General features: G+C 42.2%; 1 protein-coding gene and 2 pseudogenes across 1 annotated transcript in view; 2 read left to right on the top strand and 1 right to left on the bottom strand.

Moving 5' to 3' along the window:
* DCC (DCC netrin 1 receptor) overlaps positions 1 to 21,215 on the bottom strand; it is a 634,807-nt gene that overhangs the window by 382,899 nt on the left and 230,693 nt on the right. The window contains exons 6-7 of the mRNA XM_066618048.1: positions 12,282 to 12,436; positions 7,716 to 7,836 (exon numbers count right to left, since the gene is read on the bottom strand). Of these exons, the coding sequence (XP_066474145.1) occupies positions 7,716 to 7,836; positions 12,282 to 12,436 (276 nt within the window). The remainder of the gene's footprint in view (positions 1 to 7,715; positions 7,837 to 12,281; positions 12,437 to 21,215) is intronic.
* On the top strand, positions 4,572 to 4,691 carry LOC136642600 (5S ribosomal RNA; annotated as a pseudogene).
* On the top strand, positions 10,070 to 10,188 carry LOC136642795 (5S ribosomal RNA; annotated as a pseudogene).

Genomic DNA, 21,215 nt, shown 5'->3' with positions numbered 1-21,215 from the left:
TGTCCATAGATCAGGCATAAACCACTGAAAGCCTTTCTTATGCAAGCAGCATTGAAATGGTGGCGCATTTCATAAGAGGAAGGATTTTGCCTTCCTTTCCCTTGTATGATAAAGCCCCTATAAAGCAAGGGAGCTGTCTAGCACAACATTTTTGTAAAGTGTGGTTTTCTTTATCTTGGCATTTGTCAGTTAGTTTACTGAAAACAATGCCTAGAGCTACTCATAATGAATAATTTTCTCATGCGCCCAGGGATGAGTGTGCATCCTCCAGCTCAGGTTTGAGATAGCAAGGAAAGTTTTGTGAAGGATTTCTGACAATTACCCTAATGGGTATACATCAGACAAGGAAAAGGCTGATTATCCCAGATTTGCTTTCCTCCCTATCCCTATGGATAGAGGTTAGAGAAAATGGCAATAACAAAATAAAAACACATAATACCACCTTCTGTACTTCTCATTTGTGTAAAACAAACAAAAATCTGTGGAAAAAATTCCCCTGTTTTTATTGGGGGGGGGGGTGAGTAATGACTATGGCTGCATCTGCTGACAATATACCACCTATACCTATATCACCAATCTAGTACACTCTTAAAGTGATTATAATTTGCAATTATAATGTAAATTTTGAACAAAAGCACATAAGACAGCTTTCTGCACTTCTAACTTTTGGAAAACACCAAAATCCAATACCCAAAAAAAAAAAAAAAGTTTATCCTACTTCTATCTAAAGAATAAAATAAAACTTCTATATTTGAAAAGCAAAAAAAAAAAAAAAAAAAAAAAAAATGGTAGGCAGCTGTTTGGTAGGAAGAATGCTTTCTCAGGGTCAAAATTCTCTGCACCTAGTATTATATCTCCAGGACTGGAGATTATATCAGGTTTATATCAGTATTACATCAGGCTTGGGATTGCTTCTCCAAGTCAGCAAAAGGAAGATGAAAGGCTGTTGAAGGTGCAGTATGTAAAAAGTGTAAAATAAATTAAAATTAATCCCTTTAAAGGACACCTGCACAACATTTGAAATTAATCTTGATTTAAATCAGATCCATCCTAGGCCCGATCACACTCCCACTTGCATTCTATCCTTGGCAAGTAGGTTCCAGACACTGAGGACTAGACTACTTAGGAGAAAAAAAAAAAGACAAAACAAATGCCCCCTTAACTGATGAATGAATGTGGAGGGTGGTGCTGACATCCTAGAAATGATTGCCCACAGCAGGGGTGCTCGCACTTTTTTTGGCTCGAGAGCTACTTTGAAACCCAGCAAGGCCCGGAGATCTACCAGAGTTTTTTTACAATGTTCACGCCATCATAACATATAACATTTATGTGTACAATGTATGTTGGTGTACCTTGCATAACCGCATGAGCCAATATTGCACAACACAACATAATTAACTATAAACATTTTTGTAATTACTTGAGTTTACTTTGATGACTTGCACTGAAGTGAATCAGCCAAGGATGCATAGTCCGGACAGTAGCTGCTGACAGCCAGCCTCAAGCACACTTCCAAATGTTCATCAGTCATGGTGGAACTTAATGATCTTCATGTAGGAAAAGGCTGACTCACATAAATAAGTGGAACCCTTCCTGCCTCAGGTGCTCTTATATCCCTGAGGGCCCTATTGCCTTCAAGTGGCTGCAGCTGTGCAGCACACTCTGCTGGATGCCCAGGCCTTACCCTTAAAGGGGCCACTGCTGACACCACATCTACCTCCTCACCAGATCTTCCTCAATTCCAATACAAGTGGGGGGGGGGAGCAGATCTCTATACAGACCAGTGCAAAAACAGGGGAAAGGTGTGGGGGAGGGAAGATCTCTATATAGACATCACAGCAAGACCAGTGCAAAACCCCTTGCACACAGAACCAACAGATGGAAGTTGGGGGGGGGGCAGATCTCCATACATAGCAGTGCAAAAACAGGGGAAAGGTGTGGGGGAGGGAAGATCTCTATATAGACATCACAGCAAGACCAGTGCAAAACCCCTTGCAAACAGAACCAACAGATGGAAGTTGGGGGGGGCAGATCTCCATACATACCAGTGCAAAAACAGGGGAAAGGTAAGTCAGCCCCAGTAGAGTCAACGGGGCTCACTCCCAGGGATGCCTGGACAGGAGAGAAGCCTGCCAGCGGCTCCTCTCCCAGGGAGGAGCCTGCCAGGGGCTCACTCCCTGGGCTCACTCCCTGGGCTCCTTGGGCTCACTCCCTGAGCTCACTCCCTGGGCTCACAAGCCTGCCAGGGGCTCACTCCCAGGGATGCATGGATGGGAGAGAAGCCTGCGATTGACTCATTTTGCCTCACGATCGACCAGTCGATCGCGATCGACATATTGAGCACCCCTGGCCCACAGAATGCTGCTTAGAATGATTGCTATTATTGGCCTTGTTTCCTCTCATCTACAGCAGACAGAGGTGTGAATGTCCTTCTGCTGTGCTATGTTAGGGACCAGCTGTTGGCCAAGGTTACAACTGGGGCTAGTTCTTGGCACTGATGTGATGGCATGTACTGGTTGTGCAAGTCACAAAGAGGACCAAGGAGCTAGGCGAGACATGAAGTACTGTCCCCTACAGTTCTCCTCATTCTTGGATAGTGAATTAGAACTGGCAGTATCTCTCTCAAAGAGCCATCTTCTCCTGCATAAACCTACCCAAACACTAAGATAATTTTTGCCAGCCCTTCTTGCGGGCTCCTGCCCCTGGCTTTAGAGGCGAGGCAGAGCCTCTTCTGTTGTGGGACTTTGATTCTGGAATGCCACCCCAGAGAGGCTTGCCTGGAAAAAGAGTCTGATGTCCTTTGAGTAACATGGGAAACCTTTTTTAAAAAACATCAGCCATGCATTTTAGATCTTCTAATCTTTCTTTTTTAGTTTTCTTTAATTTAGTTGCTGCTCTGCTATTATTTCACTGTGTTTTATATTGATTTGTATATTTTATTGCTTAACTTATTTAAAAGCTCCTCTGCTAGTTCTTTGAGCTAAAGGAACAAGATGTAAATACAACTTTACAGTCATAAGGATGAGAAGCACATTTTAAAATTAAAATAAATAAAATTGGAAAATTTCAGGAAGCTCTTGACCCAAGACTACAGTTTGCATTTTTTTTTCTGTACTCTCAGAGTCACATCATATACCCATCTCTCCATATAAGGTGGGGGCTGTTCATCTGATTTAAAGGGACTTTACTGACCAAGCAGTGCGGAAAATAAAATAATCAATTTACTTCCCAACTCCTGCTTTTACCTGATGCAGCCTCTCTACCATATGGCTTTTTAGATCAGCAACTCCCCCCACCCCTTTTATTGAACTTAATGATTACATAAACACAAGTTGGCCACCACTTCCAAGACAATATTGGAAGTTCATTAGATGCCCATAAATATCCACCAACTGCAAGCGGTGGCTTTAATAGGTCGTTGTCTATGTCTCAGCAAGAAGCAGATTGTCACAGTTGCCAGGGGTTACTCCCTGTCTGTGGCCTGTGGACAGTCTCAAACAGAACAGCTGCGGACTGTGACGCTCACACCCTTGAGAAATATATGGTGTCCATTTATTGACAACGTTTTAAACAGAGAGGGCTATGTTCTTCCCACCGTGGTCAAGCCCAGTGCTTAATTTGTAGTTCCATCTAGCTCCCCTGCCATCTGCGCACACCACTATTCTCAACATCTCAGAGGAATCGGAGTGGCATTGTTTGAAGATCTGATTAAACAGCCAGGGAGAAGCAATCCATCATTTATAAGGGTAGGATGGAAACAGTTTACAATGGTGTCCCGTCGCTCTGTAGAGTTTTGTCATCATTTGTGCTCGCTTTCATTCAAGCCCTATGCCAAGCACAGCAATAATAATAAAAAATGCAGACCCAAAGAATAGAATTTACTGTCAGTGCTCAAACATAGAGGTGGAAACTGTAATGAATCACAGAACTTCCTTGAGGCTGCTCCCAGTGAATAAATGACGTTAAAGCAAAAGATGACTTCCACCCCTCTCCTCTGAGTTGGTGTCGCTCTAAAAGGGTACGAGCTGAACAGGGGAATCTGTCTCTCAATTTACTTACTTTTTAAACACTCTTGAACTTTGTGTTTGCCGACAGTGAGGTGTGAGATGGACTCAGAGGTTCTTAAAAGAGAGCAAGCGCAAGAGGAAGGGCCCAAGGTATCCGGAGGACCATCTGCTCCTTCACGTCCATGAACATATGTAGCTACCTTAAACTGGTCTAACTCCATCCATGAAGCAAACAAGCCCATTCACATTGGCATGGTGCTTATGTAGCGGCAGTGACATGTAAACCCTTTAAATAAAACAGAACGAGAGGGACAGGCTGGGAGTTCTCGGCATGACCAGAACTGCCTGTTTTGTCAAAAAGGATTGAGGTTAAGTGGTTGCATTTTGTTCCTTTCTGGCTTTTTCTGGATGGCACATCCAGTTGTGCTGTCCCTGCTTCGGGCCACGACCACCACCTGTTCTATTAGCAAACCTCCATCAATTCCAAGAGGAAGCAAGAGCTTTGTCTTGACGGGTTTCCACATACCTAGGACAACTTTTTCCGTATTTTTTTCCATAACCCAACTATGCAGCAACTGTTACCCTGCACATGCCTGATCTCGTCTGATCTCAGAAGCTAAGCAGGGTCAGGCCTGGTTAGTACTTGGATGGGAGACCACCTGGGAATACCGGGTGCTGTAGGCTTATACCATAGTCTTTCGAGACTGAAAGTTGCCAACCAACCAACCAACCATTTATGCAGTGGAGGGCTGATTACATGGGCCCCTACCACAGAGCTAGCACAACACCAGGGATGATGTGTGTAAGAATCCTGTTGAAAAGAACCATGTGATTGGATCATTTCAACATTATCCCAGCTGTGCGGGCAGGCCCAGTGAAAGCCAAACTGGAGCCTGAAGTGGTGCCCACGTTTTCCATCTCCTCAGTGGTGTCACTAGAGATGTGCAGGATGTGTGAACTGCTCCAGGTGACACTTCCGTGGGGGGGGTGACATCACAACGAATGTTTGACCCAGTTCGCAAGTCTCAGACGTGCCACATATGGGGAAAGACTGGACTCATCAAGAAATCACTAAGATCATTCACAAAATCCATCTGTGTGTACGTAATATGTACAAGGGTCCATGGCATTTGGTCAGATTGCAGAACCAGCCCCATCTTTGTGAGAGGACGGGGCTGGAGGTGATGGAAATATTTGCGCAATGGATAGCGCATTGGCTTTAAAAAAAACAACAAAAACTGATGGAAATATTTCGGATTCGTTCTCTGAGTCAATGCTAAACAGGCACAAACTCCTTTAAAAGCATATAGAAAGTTTATTTACAAGCTATTTACAGATTAGAAATTTTGAGATTTCAGGATGGATACAGGTGGATAAACCCAAAACTTCTCTGTTATAACTTGCAACAAACAAAGTACCCGTGTGACTTCCACTTCCTTATTGGGCATACTGATGCATAGTTCCAGCCCTAACTAGGAAGTCTCTTTGCTCTGCATCACAAAGACTCCCTGCCCCCAAATCTGGTTACACAAGACCCTGGAATTTTCCTTTTGGAAAAGCTATGACGCACATGTTATGTGTTCAGGTCAACTTGACATAATGACTTTCCTATCTTGTTTTTACAGAACACTAGTCAAGTTTTTTCTAATGTTCCTCATCTGAGAGAAGTTAGGTTAACCCTTTAAAATCTCCATCAATGGTGATATGCCGGTGAAGATGGAAAGGGTGAGTCAGTTGCAAGCATTACCGCACCGCTTGACCCCTAACCTAGCGACGGCACTTAGTCCCCTTTCTTCTTCTCACATATGTCAGCACAGGTTCCTCTTGCAACCTCCCTCACCAATGCCACTTCAGTCTCCATCAGCCTTATTGCTTCATTCTTAGCCCAATGTTTCTTCAAAACAGGCTCAGCAAAAGGAAATTGAGAGCAAAAGAGAAAGACTGTCTTGAGTGTGGGAGCTGTTCATAGAAAAGTAATTGCCACACAACGTACAGTGACATTTAAAGAAGACCACACTTTCCATTTCTTGACCACCATCCCACAAATGCTCTTGGGGCACAGTTATGTGTGTGCTTAGTTGTACAGCTTAATCCCGTGGGGTATTAGGTTTAGCAGTAAGTTGCAAGTGGGGGCTGTGAAACAATGGCAGGAGGGTAGGGGGCCTCCGTTGTTTGCCTTCATACCTCATGAACTATTTTTAAATGAAAGAAAACTCCATTGGTTTTCTATTGAATATATACTTCCTTTAAAAATGGGGCACTGAGGGGGCATAACTGGGATCAAAACCATGATGTCGGCAAACTACTAAGAGCCCCTTTCCCCCACAGTGGTCTCACGGCCTCCCTATTTGCCACCTATTGCTAAATTTAGCCCTGCATCAGGTGAAGTTGAGGGATTAAGCATATATCTAATGCTTGAAAGATTTATCTATCCAAAATGTGATACATTCAGTCACAACATGTATGAGTTACTGTTTTGCAGCACGCTGAGCAGAAGAGCAAACTGTCCTGAAAAGGCAGAGGCTATGGACTGCCACCTCAAATATCTAGGCAGAGCTGGTGAACCATCATCCACCAGAGCACTTAAAAGAGTGAGAAGGCAAAGAAAGTGCAACTGCATAGCGGCTTCATCACATCATCACCATGCCATAATATTGGTGTGAATCAGCTCCTAATTTGCATTTCTATTAATGTAATTAAAGACTGATGGGTTAAGTGGCTGAGAACTTAGTGTCAAAGTTAAAACATACGCAGGAATAAAAGAGGTAGATTGGAATTTTTTTTACATCAAAGCCTTTCTATTTCTTTTTTCTTTTTCTCTTTTCCTCATATCAATAATTTTCTACCTATTTCCTTATTTTTGCTTGTATTTATTTTTTAAATGAATGATATGACTGTCTGTTCTCCCTTTCAGATGAACAACAAGGTGGCTTAACATCCAGCGCAACAACATAATGAAAATGCCAACAAACTAAACTGCTAAATAAAAGCAAAGATGAAAAACAGCAACTAAAAATGACTTCCTGTTTACCGTATTCATTTTCAGAACGAATCAACATCAAAGCTCACAACACTTGCATTGAGCATTCCTTGACAATTCATTCCTTACATCCCACGGTCCTTTGCATAGCCTTTTAATCATATGTCCTTTTAATCAAAATGCATGTCCTTTTACTCATAGCCAAGGAAAAAAGGTAGGTAAAACAACAGGAAATTGATGGTAGGATGGTCAAAATGCATCAGGTGAGACTCATCCCACTAGCCTCCCAAATGCATCAGCCTCTACAAACAGGTCCTGTCTTAGACCTTGCTGAGCTACAGCCCCAGTCACCCATCCAACCTCCTCACAGGTCAATACAAATGAAAAAAGTGCCAAGGAAAATACATGATAGGAATTTGATGAAGCTCTCCAGGAACCTGATTTCCTTCTGCCAGGGTGGGGGAGGGGGTCATTCCTGCAACATACTGAGCATCTCTAATGAACCCACTTCGTAGCTTTCAGGGGCAAAGAACAGGACCTTTCCAAACTGAAACAGATGGCATACAATTATTAGTGATTATTTGCTGGCTTTGCTGTAAACTGATGAGCACACTGTAAAAAATGAACGCAAAAGGTCAGGGGCTGGTGTGGGTCATGTAGTTCAAAGTTCTGCTAATCATATTAATTAAAAGCAAGATTTTTTTAAAAAAATGTCCTTTTCATCTTACCAGGCTCAGGGATGATTAGCTGCGCACTCGTCTGTGCATTCCCAGCGTCGTTTTCAGCAACGCATTGATAGAAACCTTCATCTGACTTTACCAAGCCAAGAATCCTCAGGTTGCTGCCACCCTAGAAAGACAGAGACAAGCAGAGAACGTAAGAACAGAAGAACAGGCCCTGCTGGACCAGACCCAAGTCCTATCTGGTCCATCATCCTGTTTCACATGGTAGCCAGCCAGGTACTGCTGAAAAGCCCACAAGCAGGACACAAAGGTGATACTGTTCTCCTGCTGTTGCTCCCTGGCAACAGGAATGCACAAACAAATTCCTTCTAAATTGTATCACACAGCCCTTATGACCAGTAACCACTTCTCCAGGAAAGCTGCAGGAAATGAGAGAATGACCTAGCCCAGCATCTCCCAGACTTCAGAGAGATAGGCATATATTTCTCTTTTCTATATTACAGCTGGTACACTTCACTATTATTTTCCTCCAAAGAGTTGTGTTCTGGAGCATGTAAGGCACCCTGCCCTCAAAGGAGTCCATCATCTGTTTCTGCATGAATCATTCACTGTTCTAGGTGTGATTCCTCGGAGGACATCTGCTGCATCTCTCCGTCATAAATGATTAAGGAATCTAAGCATACCCAACACAGAGATGCAGAAGGAACCTCCACCATCACCACTACTTACAGAGGTTGATTGGAAGGAGGCAAGTCTAGAACAGTGACACTTGCAGGAGCTCAAACTATGAGATGCAGCAATATTGCTGAAGCTAAGTAACAGTACAACCTTATGCCTGTCTACTCAAAACTTATGCCCAGGTGGTGAGTGTGCACAAGATTTCATCCTAAGTCTGGATGTGGTCCATGCCTTGATGGGGGAGTCAGCCAGGAACACTATGTGTTCCATTTGTTTAACTTACTGCTGTTATACACGGTACATTTTATTATTGAGCTTTGTAAGCTGCCTTAGGGCAATGGAAAGGCGGGATATAAATTTTTCAAATAAACAAAAATAATAGAAAAAAGGTTAGACATTTACATGAAATAAACACATAAATAAGTGCAGGTGGATAGTGGGCAGCTTCCCCTGTGGCTTTCATCTTTGGGATTCAATAATTTAATTTCAATTATTTTTCACAAAACTCTAGTTCCCTTGCAGCACAGAGTTTTGAGAACAACTCAAAACTGGGGTGGGGGGTGGGGAGAGCCATCACACCTGACACCACTCTCATCTAAGAAGATCACTTTTCCAAACACTTCACCTACAGAATCTGTGACAATGGAGGTTAAGGTATGCAGACATTTATTCACCTCTGGCTCCCAGAGGATTGTAATAAAATGCACATTCATTAAAGATTGTGCTGACTCAGTTTGTTCAATCTGCTATGGAGACTACGGCATGTGGTAAAAAATGCCGCAGAACAGAAGGGAGCACAAAACGCCTTCTGCAACGCTTAAAATATACATTGAAAGGGGTCTGCAGCGCATATGAAATGCATTGGTACTGGCAGTAAATTTCATTGGGTCGTTCAAAAATACTTCGAAGTAAGAAAAAGGATTTGAAAATCAACCCTTCCCAGACATTAGAAGGCCTAGAGCAGCTGTTCTCAAACTGTGAGTCCGGGATAAACCAATGGGCTGTAACTCAATTTTTGATAGTTCATGAAGCTGAGAGGGCAGGGGCTATGTGTATCAAGGATTAAACAAGCTGCCACTTTGGGGGAGAGCACTGCAGGCCAATCACAACCACAACCCTTGGCATTTATAAATAAATCAGGCAACCTCTGAAAAGTTTGAGAACCACTGGCCTAGAGAATCAGAAAAAAACAAAAGTTCATTTAGCACCTGCCTTTTTTGGGCACAGTTTCATCTGGAGGTACTAACGGGAGGTAGAATTAAGATGATGCTATAAAACTTTGACTACTAAGGGAGAAGCACTGGCACTTAAGACTAAGAACTTTTTATTTATTAAAGCATTTGGAAGATTTTGAAAGGGCAGGATAATCTACTCTTTCTCAATTACTTAATGAAATTTTCAATTTCTTGGCAAGTGGGGTTATTACTGTGTGATTGCCTTTATTATAAACAGCAATGATGGGTAAAGTTGCCTGAACTTGGATGTTGGTGCCACTGAGTAAATCTTCTCCTTTGAAAAGAAAGCGAAAAGAGCCTCAACCTTTATTAACTACAACAAGTTTAATTCAGATCATCACTGACAATTTCATTTAATATACTCTATTATTATATTATAATATATTGTTATAATTAAATATTTAATTATTTAATATAATATAATATAACTTATAATATTATTAAATATAAATATTTAATTATTTTAATTAAATATTAAATATAATATAAGATAGTAAAAGTACCCCGCACATGCTCGATCTCGTCTGATCTCGGAAGCTAAGCAGGGTCAGGCCTGGTTAGTACTTGAATGGGAGACCACCTGGGAATACTGGGTGCTGTAGGCTTATACCATAGTCTCTCGAGACTGAAGGTTGCCAAACCAACAAATATAATATAATATATTATTATAATTAAATATTAAATTAAATCCTCCAAAGGAAGATCGGTAATGGATGGATTCAGCCTCCGTGCACTGGTGCAGCTTGCTCGTGATGGGCCGCAAATGTGCTTTATGGCACGTTTGCGATCCTCCTGGGCCAGCAAAGGGACTTGCGCTGGCCCGAGTGCAGCTTAGGATTGTGCTGCACGTATTGGCAGATGCAGTAACAACAAGGCCCATATAAACCCATTTTTATTGTTGAAGGCCAGCATTGTGAACATCCCGTGCCTCATCCCGATACCTATACAATCAGGATCCTTTACAATGGCAGATATTGCATCTGGATAAACACCTTTGCCCATGTTCTTTCTTGAACCGAGGCTGGAGAACCTTTGTTGCTTGTAACTAACTATCTTCATTTTAATTGTTGTGTTGTGATCCCTACTTACTTCTTTGTTTTCCCAAATTAGAAAAACTGCTATCAGAAATATGCTTTTCCTGCAGCTGGACATAGCAGCATTGCTTGTCAATCTGAAGGTGACATATGCTTCGATCTTGGCCCTTATGCCATGATGTGCACCCATAAGCAACCCAGTTTGGAGCTAGGAATTGTTTTATTTACTCTTTGTATTTGTATGTACTCAAGAATTCTAACACCATGATCATTTACAATGTAATCTTCAACAAGTGGTGGCTAGAGGTCACCCAGTTGACTTGCACTCTGTGGATTAGCGAGAGAGGGACAGTCAGGGTTAAACCAAAATGCCACCATTTGCTATGAAACATATTTTTAACATGTGCAAATTGATGCATATTGGTTATTGATTGCTAGATTTTCTTGTTACTCTTTCTTGCTCCTTCGTTCACTCCTTCCCATAAAACACTATTTAAAAAAGAGTGTGAATGTGATAGGTGAACAGTTCCTTATCAGCCTAGATGTGGTGAGAGACCCTTGCAGTGCTCCACATGGACTGGCTGCAATCCTATCCTGAGAGTAAGCTCCATTGATTACAACGGCACTTACTTCTGAGTAGAAGAGCACATAATTTGGTTCTGACTGTGCAGCCAGAAAGATGCCCAGAATCATCTATGACTGTCAGTATTGATGGCAGGCACTTGGGTACCTTGATGGAAAGGTTCATGTGGAAAAGATTCCCAGATGATAGGATGTTTGAAAATTGCTGATCTAGGATAATTCAGATTCAAACACCAAGGTTGCTGGTTATAGGAAAAATTAATCAAGATCACCTCAATCGTTAAATCTGAATATTTTATACAGTAATTACCAGTCAGGGAGATCAGGACAACCCAGGTTATAAACAAACTTATGCTATCTCTCTTTTAGCCCTGCCAGCCTTGAGACTATCTTCCCTGTTGTAGCCTTATAGTGTTAATATGTATACAGTATGGACCAGAGGAAATTGCTGTGGCAGACCATGGTTCATTGCAGCTGACTGGGGTAGATAGGTTTTGAATAGTAATAAACAAAAATAGGGGAGGGCTATTACCACAAAAAGTGTCATTTGAAAGGTTCCCCTTCAGGGAGCATTGTAAAAGTACTGCAAAAAGTGTTCAGCTTTTAAAGTGATCCCTGATCAGTTAGTCTCTTCCAAGTACAGGTCACATTATCCCAGCAGGTTTGATTTGCTTTTAATGACATAATAACATAGATAAGCTTATAGCTTGTTAAGTATTATGATGTGGTCATGCCCAGTACATGATCCCAGATTGCCTGGGATCACTCAAGGAGGAATGAAACAGAGAGGAAAAAGTTATCATTGAAGTAATGGCAGAGATGGGGAAACCAAACTGATTGTAAACAGTTGCAAAAACCACAAATAAAAAAAGTTTGGATAAATGGCTTTTTGAGGGGTGAGCCCACCATCCCCAATCAATTTGGAGCTAAAACTTGAACCTGAACTTTCAGCTCAGAGTTTTGAATTCCCTTCTAATCTCACTGTTATCGTCTACCTTTTGGTGCAGCTTCTTAGAAGCACAGTTTTAGAGTTTCGATTATACATTTTTTTAAAGCAATAATAATAAAGCATTAATAATTACCACAATCTGAAAATAATCGCTTGGAATAACCACTTCTCCATTCTTGATCCACTGCACTGTAGGGACTGGTTTACCAGAGACTGCGCAATCGAACTCAATGTCCATACTTTCATAGGCATAGAGATTTGAAGGATGATTAATAAACCATGGTGGAACTGCAAGAAAAAAGGGGAAAGAAAAAGCAAAGACCTTAGTGGGCATGAATGCAATAACAGAAAATTGTCAATGGTGAAAAGCTGAAATTAAAAAAAAAAACATAACATTTCTATGATATTAAGGGCAGAGCAAAATGCTATAGGACACAAAGGGATTTCTGCCAAAATGGCAGTTCTCCGTATTGAGTTTCCCATCTAGTAAATTTAACCCAAAGCCTAATATCTTTACATGGTATATCTCTCTAATTCCCCAATAGCAGCAGCCAGTGATATAGTGATGATACACAGGAAAATGATGTCAGGATATGAGGCTCATAGTACAATGATATAAAATCCCGTAGTATATTATAATCTTGTACTAGGGCAGGGGAAGCTCCACCAGCCTTTTAAACAACAGCCTCCCTGATTCTTAAAAAGCTCAGTTTACTCTAAAATTTCCTTCCCACCCCCTAAGGCTATTTTTAGAAGACTGTTGAAAACATTTAGGCATCGGTTTACCAAGAATTTCCCAAGCTGTATAGATTATTCCAGCACCACAAAAAGCAAATAATTCCCAATTTATTTGATCCTGACCTGCTGTTTGCAATTTGCATGGCACCATTAGGAATGTTAGCATCATGTCAGATGTATTTAGTCATTTGGTATTGGCCATAATAAAAACAAATCCTCTCTAGTTTTAACTGGCTAAAACTCAGAATGGCACATTATACATGACTGATGCATTCTGGCCTTTCTACAAATGAAGCAATCTGTGGCCAGGACAATGGGGATTAAAGCAATTCTAGGAAGGAGTGCCGAAAGCCATATTGCTTGGTATCAATGAACAGTACATAGTGTGGCAAATCACCAGCACACTCTATGCCACACAGACACAACTATTATTATTATTATTGTTGTTGTTGTTGACTGTTGGCTTAACTCCCCAATCTTCATGCATTTGGTGCCCAGATTTAAAAGGGGCACAAATGCATAGCTAAAAACGCATAAGGTCCCTGTGCAATCGGAAACTTCAACTGCATAGAGTTTCTGATTGCACAGGGAGCTTACATGTATACGGCTGAATTCACACATAACTCCTCATTCTGAATTCACAAGCCTGGTACTATGCTGGCACTGGGTCAGAGCTGACAGGCACTGTCCCCTCCATATGTTGAATACATGTGTGGAAGGACATGCATGAACAGAGGTTATGATTCTAATATTTCATGAATTATTCATCCTATTTCTATTTAAAGCACACAATGGCATTGCACTGTGGTACTGAAACCTAGTCCCAAGAGCTGCAATTCAGGTACTTTTCTATGATTATAGAGACACCAAAGGGGTTGTATCTGCCCTGGAACTGATTTATCCACTACAAAGGAATCTGATCTAATCTCTTAACCTCTGCTTTCAAAATGTCCCACCACTGATGTGCTGGTTGGCAAAGCTTGGACAGTCACATTGATTACATAATATTGAGGCAAAGGTTTCATTTGCTTAAGTATAACTTGCAATTGGCTGTACAAAATAAATCAGTGAGAGCAACATTTCCCAAGTGCACGGAAAAAAAAATAGAGGCAAACCAATTGATCTTTTTGGAGGACAAATTCTTATTAAGCTGGCAATTATCTGTTGTCTTGTATTACTATAACGTATTAACACTTTTGCTGTTTGGTATATGATATGCTAATTTAATTTAATTTCATCATTACCATAATACTAGTTATAGTTTGATAGAAATTTGCAATTCAAGGAAAAACTGCTAATAACATCACATTTCTAATGAGTTTTCCCATCATCAAAAAAAGAGGGGGAAAAATTATCAGTTCTGTTCATCAGCTTTCAACAAGGGAACAATATTCATTATTTTGCTGCTAGAAAACCAGATTAGATTTTAATTTCCAGAGCAGCATCCAAGGCTTATTCTTTGACACAGAAAATGCAACTGTATTTCTGAAGCAGCCATGCGTAATGTCTGAATTATATACTTTTTACAAGTGTATCACAGCAAATGACATTGTGCAATATGCACACATAAATGGGTGTTCGGCACTTGGCATTCTAAAGCAGGAATGTGAAACCTAAGGCCTGGGGGCCGGATGTGGCCCAAGGAAACTTTTTATCTGGCCCTCAGGCTCTCAGCTGCTGAGCAGTGCTGAGGTGCTGCTACTGAAAGGGCAGCCCGCATGAAAATTGGGCTCTCCCATATCTTGAAATATGATCAAGATTTGCATATTTTCTCTTCTGTCATTTGCAGCTAATGAGTTCCTAAGTGAGCAAAAGTACTTATTCTTGACCTGTTTAATGACATCACTTCCTGCCTAATGACATCACTTCTGGCCCTCAGCAGGCATGATGAATGCTATTCTGCCTTCTGTATGAAAAAGTTTGACACCCCTATTCTAAAGTTTAGAAATGAAGGAAACACTAATCCTTCTTTAGTTACCTTCTGCTAACCAGTAGCTAAGGGTCAATTCATAGGACTATTATTCATTCAACAAAGTCACTGAAATCAGAGTTAAACACAATGTAGGCGCTATTTCACTCTATTCCTCAGTAGCAAGACAAAATCTCAATACATCCAAGAGTTCGAAGAAGGGGATTGTATTCAAGACCAATTAAGAAAAAGAAAGAAAAACAAAACAAAACTGTTTAGATTAATATTTTAATGACATTTGGGTATACTCAAATGGTATCTCCTATTAACTGGACAACATTTTTAGAAGTTCATTTTCAAAAATAGAAAAAGTGCCAAAAAGTAAGAAAACACTACTTTAGTCATTTTCACATTTATGCAGATTTAACTGAATAATCATTTATTCATGCAAGTAATCAACTAAGATTTCTTTGCCCAAGAGTTCTTCATTGTGAGGCAAATTCCACATTTCTTATGCAGAGATATGCTTCAATAGGTATAACGGTATATATTGATATATTTCACAAAAGCAGTTCAACATTCCCAAATCCATTGGAAAGACATCAACATGGCTAAACTTAAACAAGGAGAAAATGATCTATTGAATTTACTGAGGTTTCCATGTTCAATCTCGTAGCTTTCCATCACTGGTCCTCCTTTCACCCTCTTTCTCTCCCTCTCCTCCCCACTCCATCAAGCTTTGAGGGGTATCCAGGCTGAGAGGACGTGTAACCATCAGATACATTTGGGCAAAGTTTGTGAGTTGTAACTTCACAACTAAACAAACCCAAGCTCCAGTTCTGTCAGGACTAGCACATGAAAGATCAGGAAGAGACATTTCTTGTGCAGTTCGGGTTATGTTCCCAGCTTCCAAGTTAGAGCTCCAGCCCCAGTCACAAGTTTCAGGAATCTCTGGCTGGAGAATATACCCCTTAAGGTCTTGATTGGAGTATAATTGTTTGGAGACCCATTCCAGACCTGAGAGCCAGTGCCTTGCCAACTACACCCAGCAAATATATCATAAATACCTGCTATTCCATCACTGACAATAGAACTCTGATACCACCCAAAATGAAAACCCAGTTTTCCACACTTCCAGCATATGAATCGATGGGAGAAAAACAAGCAAACAAATAAATGAAGGGTGCCCCTACAGATTGATCTGAGTCGATCCCAGCATTGAAAAATTCAGTAGTTATTAGGAAGGGAAGTTTCAATCAAATGGCGACTTTTAGCTTTATTCTGATTTTGCCCTTTGGCAATAATCAAGAGCTTGCATTACACACCATTTTTCTGATTAGCCTTCCCTCTGTTCCAATGGAACGGCATGATGCTGAGGAAAAAAGATAATTGTTTGCTGTCTCTACTTACAAGAGACTAAAAACATCAGTGCACTCTGAGCTAGGAAGTGGTATTTCTGAACCTTTTGCTTCCCCACCCCTTTTTACTCTCCCTTCTGCATGATAAGGTTCCGTAATATAAGGTTACATTTCCATTCCTTTGAAATCACCCAGACTTCATCAGTCTCACACAGCAATCTACTGGAAGTTCACTCTCAAACATTTCAAAGTGGTTCACTTAGCAAAATTGACAGAGGATAAGAGAAGGTGCTCTGCCTCGTGTACCAGAACTCTTGAGCAGCCTGGGGCCAGATCACATCACTATCGCAAAGTGTGAGTGGCCTCTTTGTGAAGCTACAGACAGTCCTAGGCAACTTCTCTTCCATCAGATCAGGGGAGCAAGATCAGCTTCAGCAGTTTTACCATGCATTACAGTTTCCAGCATCATGGTCTCATGGCTTTACTACCATTGATTAAACTTAGGAAAGAATGAGTATGAATGGCCAGCCCTGTGTACAAATCAACCATAACTACTACTTGACAAGGAGAAAGATAGCCCTTAGCCCAAAAACTTTCAGTTGTCTTACAGAATGGAGTCACAAAACACCAAACCAGGCATGCAAAATCCTTCTTGTAATGACTTCTACAGATGACATGCAGGGAAGAAAAGGGTAGGCTTAGGTCCCAGAAAATGGCACCCACCCCTGCCCTAATTTCACCCTTTCACTGGGATAAACTGGGACATAAGAGATCTTCAAGCAGAGGCACCTGCTGCAGATGAACTAGGATAATTTCCTGCTACAGGCAGAGGGTTGGACTAGATGATCTTGTAGGCCCCTTCCAGCTCTGTAATTCATGCTGCCACATAGGGGAGGTCAAGACAAGCCGTCTGAAAAGCCTGACATAGCAGGAGGCAGATGATTTAGGAAGATGGTGTACCCAACTCTGTCCCAAATAAACTAAAATCAGGCAGGTGAAATAATAAAATAAAAGGAGTTTATGAAAATAAATACAAAACTAAAAGAGCACATTGAAATAAAAGGCAAGAGCTCAAGGCAGATTTAGGAATTGAGCACCAACAATGGGATCATCAGGTAGAAAGGTTGGACAAAAGTTGGCATGAAGATTAAAAGGCAAAAATATTGTAAACAAAAAGAATCTTTCAGGGCACCCTATGTATTCCTTCTGAGCCAGGAAATTGGTTCCTTTGCCACACAAAGCTTGTGAATTAGTGGGCAAGCAATGCACAGTGGAACTTGCCTTACTCCAGGTTTTTAAGCTGTGGCTCTTTCCTAGATTTATCTCTCGCATTGGTTACTTGGGCTCACCTGAGCCTGTTGAGTTTTCTACTCTGGGCAATTAAGCACACTTCACACGCAGTGAGTGGCTCAAAGCCAAGTTCTTGCTTTACTGGTTAGCTGCAGATGAAGAAAGTCAACACTGATAACTGACTACTACTGCAAAGTGATTAAGCAGCCCTTTCAGCATACTGAACCATTACAGAAACCACCTTAGCAGAGAAGAAGGTCACAAACAGATAAAAATTGGGAAGACGGGCCCCTGGGGATTTTCACCATGGGGCCTGATCCTGAAAATTCTTGTGTAGAGATAGGAGCTGCCTGACCACCAGTTACAAAGAGTCTCCGGACCAAATACACTTCAAATGGTTCTGCTTGTTCGGGAGTCTTTTTTGTATCAGTTATTTTGGGAAGGGAAATCCAGATCAAATGGAACAAGAGGTACTAGTTGGTTTACCTTCTTGCAATCCATTTCGGGGACACTTTCTTTCCTCCCTGCCCTCCCAGTACCTGCTCCCACTGCTGCTTAACCTGGGGCTGGCAGGTAAGTGTCTTTGCATGACATGTGCTAGGATCCAGGCACTTCCACTTCTGCTACAGGAATGTCCATTCTAGATTGGGCTGCAATAATAGAATTGGGCTGTCAGAATGGAACTCCATGCTGAGAAGCCATCAGGTAACAGATACTAGAAAGAAAAAAATAGGAAAATGGGACTCTTGATTCTGAACTAAAAGGACCTGGGTCTGATCCATCAGAGTTCTTGCTATGCTTGTTTATGGAGAGGCTGCTGACAGGCTATGGCAATACTTCCTGGATAAATAGACTGGCACTCCCTCTATTTAGAACAGCAACACTTGTGGGGCTTGGGATGGAAAAATAAGCATGTGCGACTGGGCTAGGTCTGTATTAGATGCCAAAGGGATCACAACCAGTGATGAATCCCCAGATGCTAGTGCCATACTATATTTTTAATCCAAGTGTTGTCCACAGGATGATCAAACAACTGATAAGAGCTAAGACATAGTCGAAAACAACTGGAGGTTTGACCTGAAAAGCTCTGAAAAGGAAAAGAAATACTCTGGAATTGAAGCTGAATGTAAAATAAATGGGAAAATAATTCAAAGAACAATTGCAGTTGAACCATACTACCTTCTTACCATTCCGCCAATTTGATGCTCCAGGGATTGAATAACCTTTGTTCTCAGCACTAAAAGTTAAGTGCAGATAGATGAAAGGAATCAAACTAGGCCTTGGAGCTACGGGCAGTCCATTACGTTACTGCTATTCTAGGTTTGATGAGGTGGCTCCATTTTGATCAAATAGGAAGGAATCGTCCAAATTTGATTAACAGGACTGTCATGTGGTTTTTAAGAAATTCAAAGTCACAGGGTGGAAAAATGCTGCTGTTTTGCACATGTCAATACATTGCCACTGACAGTCTGTTGGTAAGTTGCTGCAAAGTTATTGGGGCAGATTCTGATTCTGGGATAGGTTCAGAGAACACAGATTGGCACAAGACAAGCTTCTTGCATAGCAGCTGCTTTGCCACCCTGAGCATAAGAAGAGCCCTGTTGGATCAGGCCAAAGGTCCAACTAGTCCTGCTTCCTGTATCTCATAGTGGCCCACTTCAGTGCTTCAGGTAGCACACAAGACAAGACACAACCTGCATCTTGGCGCCCTCCTCTGCGATGACTCCTGGTGTCGTCCTTCCGCCCCATCCATGTGCAGATGCGGAAGTAATTGGCCATGATATCACCACATCAGCGACAATTACTTCTAGGCTGCCAGCCAGTTGGTGGCCCCTCTTTCACTGTGATGTAATTTTGGAATGCAACAAAAAAGTGGCAGAGTCCGCCCCGGACCTGACTGTTTTTTTGACTGCACTCCAAGATCCAAGCATGGAGAAAAAGCAAGAGTCAGCCAACAAACCGAGTGGCTTTTTCATGCAGCTTAGGGGCAGTAGTGGGTGCAGCTTTGCAATCTCACTGCTGCCCCCTTCTCCTTTGGAGCTTGAGCCTCTAAATGAGAAGGAACAGGGGCAGCAGCGAGATCATGAAGCCATAATTGCCACTTCAAAGTGTTTGAACAAAGCAGCCGCCATCATGGCTCAAACTCAAGTCAATGCGGGAGTCATGGAACCTCGTGAGACCATCATTCAGACTGTGCGAGCAGCAGGGAGGATTCAGCCAGGATGCAGGGAATGGTTAATGTTTTGCTTTTGCATCAGAGCAGGAGGGGAGGAGGCAGGAGCAGGCGCTGTTGCCCATCTCTGTAGGAATTAACGATTTTTGGATGAAGGATGGGTTGTCTGATTTGTTTCTTTGGATGAGGGAGGGCCGAAGGAGGAGCCCAAGGGGTTTCTTGCCTTAGAATTAGCTGAAGAAGCCCAGGGAGAGGGAGCAGGCAGGGAAGCAGTCTGTAGCGATGATGCTTTCCAAATGCATGGCTCCTTTTGGCTCCATTGTTACTCAGGAGGAGGAAGGTTCATTGAACAAATGGTGCAAAGGATTCAGTCATGCTGGTAAACCTCCCAGCTGCTGCGCATGACCTTCCTCCCTCTTTCCGCTTCTGGCCCTGCTTCCATGCAGTTCATTCCATCCCCTCCCACCTTGTTTATAGATAGGATGGGGGGATATCAGGGGAGTATTAAAGGAGAACTCCCCCCCCCCACACACACACCCAGGGGCTGCTGCTGGACAAAATGCTGTCGCCAAAATGCTCTGGGCAACTCAGGAAGTTCACCCATTAGGACTCATTTTCAAGTCGAGTTGTGGAGGGGGGGAGCAGAGACTCCTGACTTTACTCAAGTCAAGCCATGCTGGACTTACCCATCCCTGCAAGTAGCATCTTCCATTCATAGGAATTCCCTCGAATGTGGAGACAAAGAAAGCTGGGAAGCTCAACTGGCCTCAGGTGAGTTCATACTCTAGAGCAGGGGTGCCCAAACCCTGGACCAGGGGCCACCTGTGGCCCTTGGAGACCCCCAATCCAGCCCACAGGGACCGCTCAGTCTCCAATGAGTCTCTGGCCCTCCGGAGAATTGCTAGAGCCTGCACGGGCCCGACACAACTGCTTTCAGTGTAAGGGCAACTGTTCGACTCCTTGTGTGAGCTGTGGGGTGAGGGCTCCCTCCACTGCTTGCTGTTTCATATATGTGATAAAGCAGTAGCAGCGAATGAAAGACTGACTTTGCTTTGTGCAAGGCCTTTAGCTATTGCAAGACCTTCATTCATTCATATAAGCTCCATCTCTAATATATTCATTTATGTAAATTTATGTAAATTTATTCAAATTTGAAACATAAATTAATTTTACATTTTTTAATTAACACTGTTTCAGAGGAGAGAGGTGAAAAGTGGTGTGCCCCAAGGATCTGTCCTGGGACCGGTGCTCTTCAACCTCTTCATAAATGACCTGGAGGCAGGGTTGAGCAGTGAGGTGGCTAAGTTCGCAGACGACACCAAGCTTTTCCGAGTGGTGAAGACCAGAAGTGATTGTGAGGAGCTCCAGAAGGATTTCTCCAAACTGGCAGATTGGGCAGCAAAATGGCAGATGCGTTTCAAGTAAGTAAGTGTAAAGTCATGCACATTGGGGCAAAAAATCAAAACATCACAAATAGGCTGATGGGTTCTGAGCTGTCTGTGACAGAGAGAGAGAGAGAGATCTTGGGGTGGTGGTGGACAGGTCGATGAAAGTGTCAATCCAATGTGCGGCTGCAGTGAAGAAGGCCAATTCTATGCT

Source organism: Tiliqua scincoides, chromosome 2, assembly GCF_035046505.1.
Source record: "Tiliqua scincoides isolate rTilSci1 chromosome 2, rTilSci1.hap2, whole genome shotgun sequence".
Classification (NCBI taxonomy): domain Eukaryota; kingdom Metazoa; phylum Chordata; class Lepidosauria; order Squamata; family Scincidae; genus Tiliqua; species Tiliqua scincoides.
The sequence above is the reverse complement of the archived record's forward strand: the minus strand, read 5'-3'. Positions and strand labels throughout refer to the sequence as shown.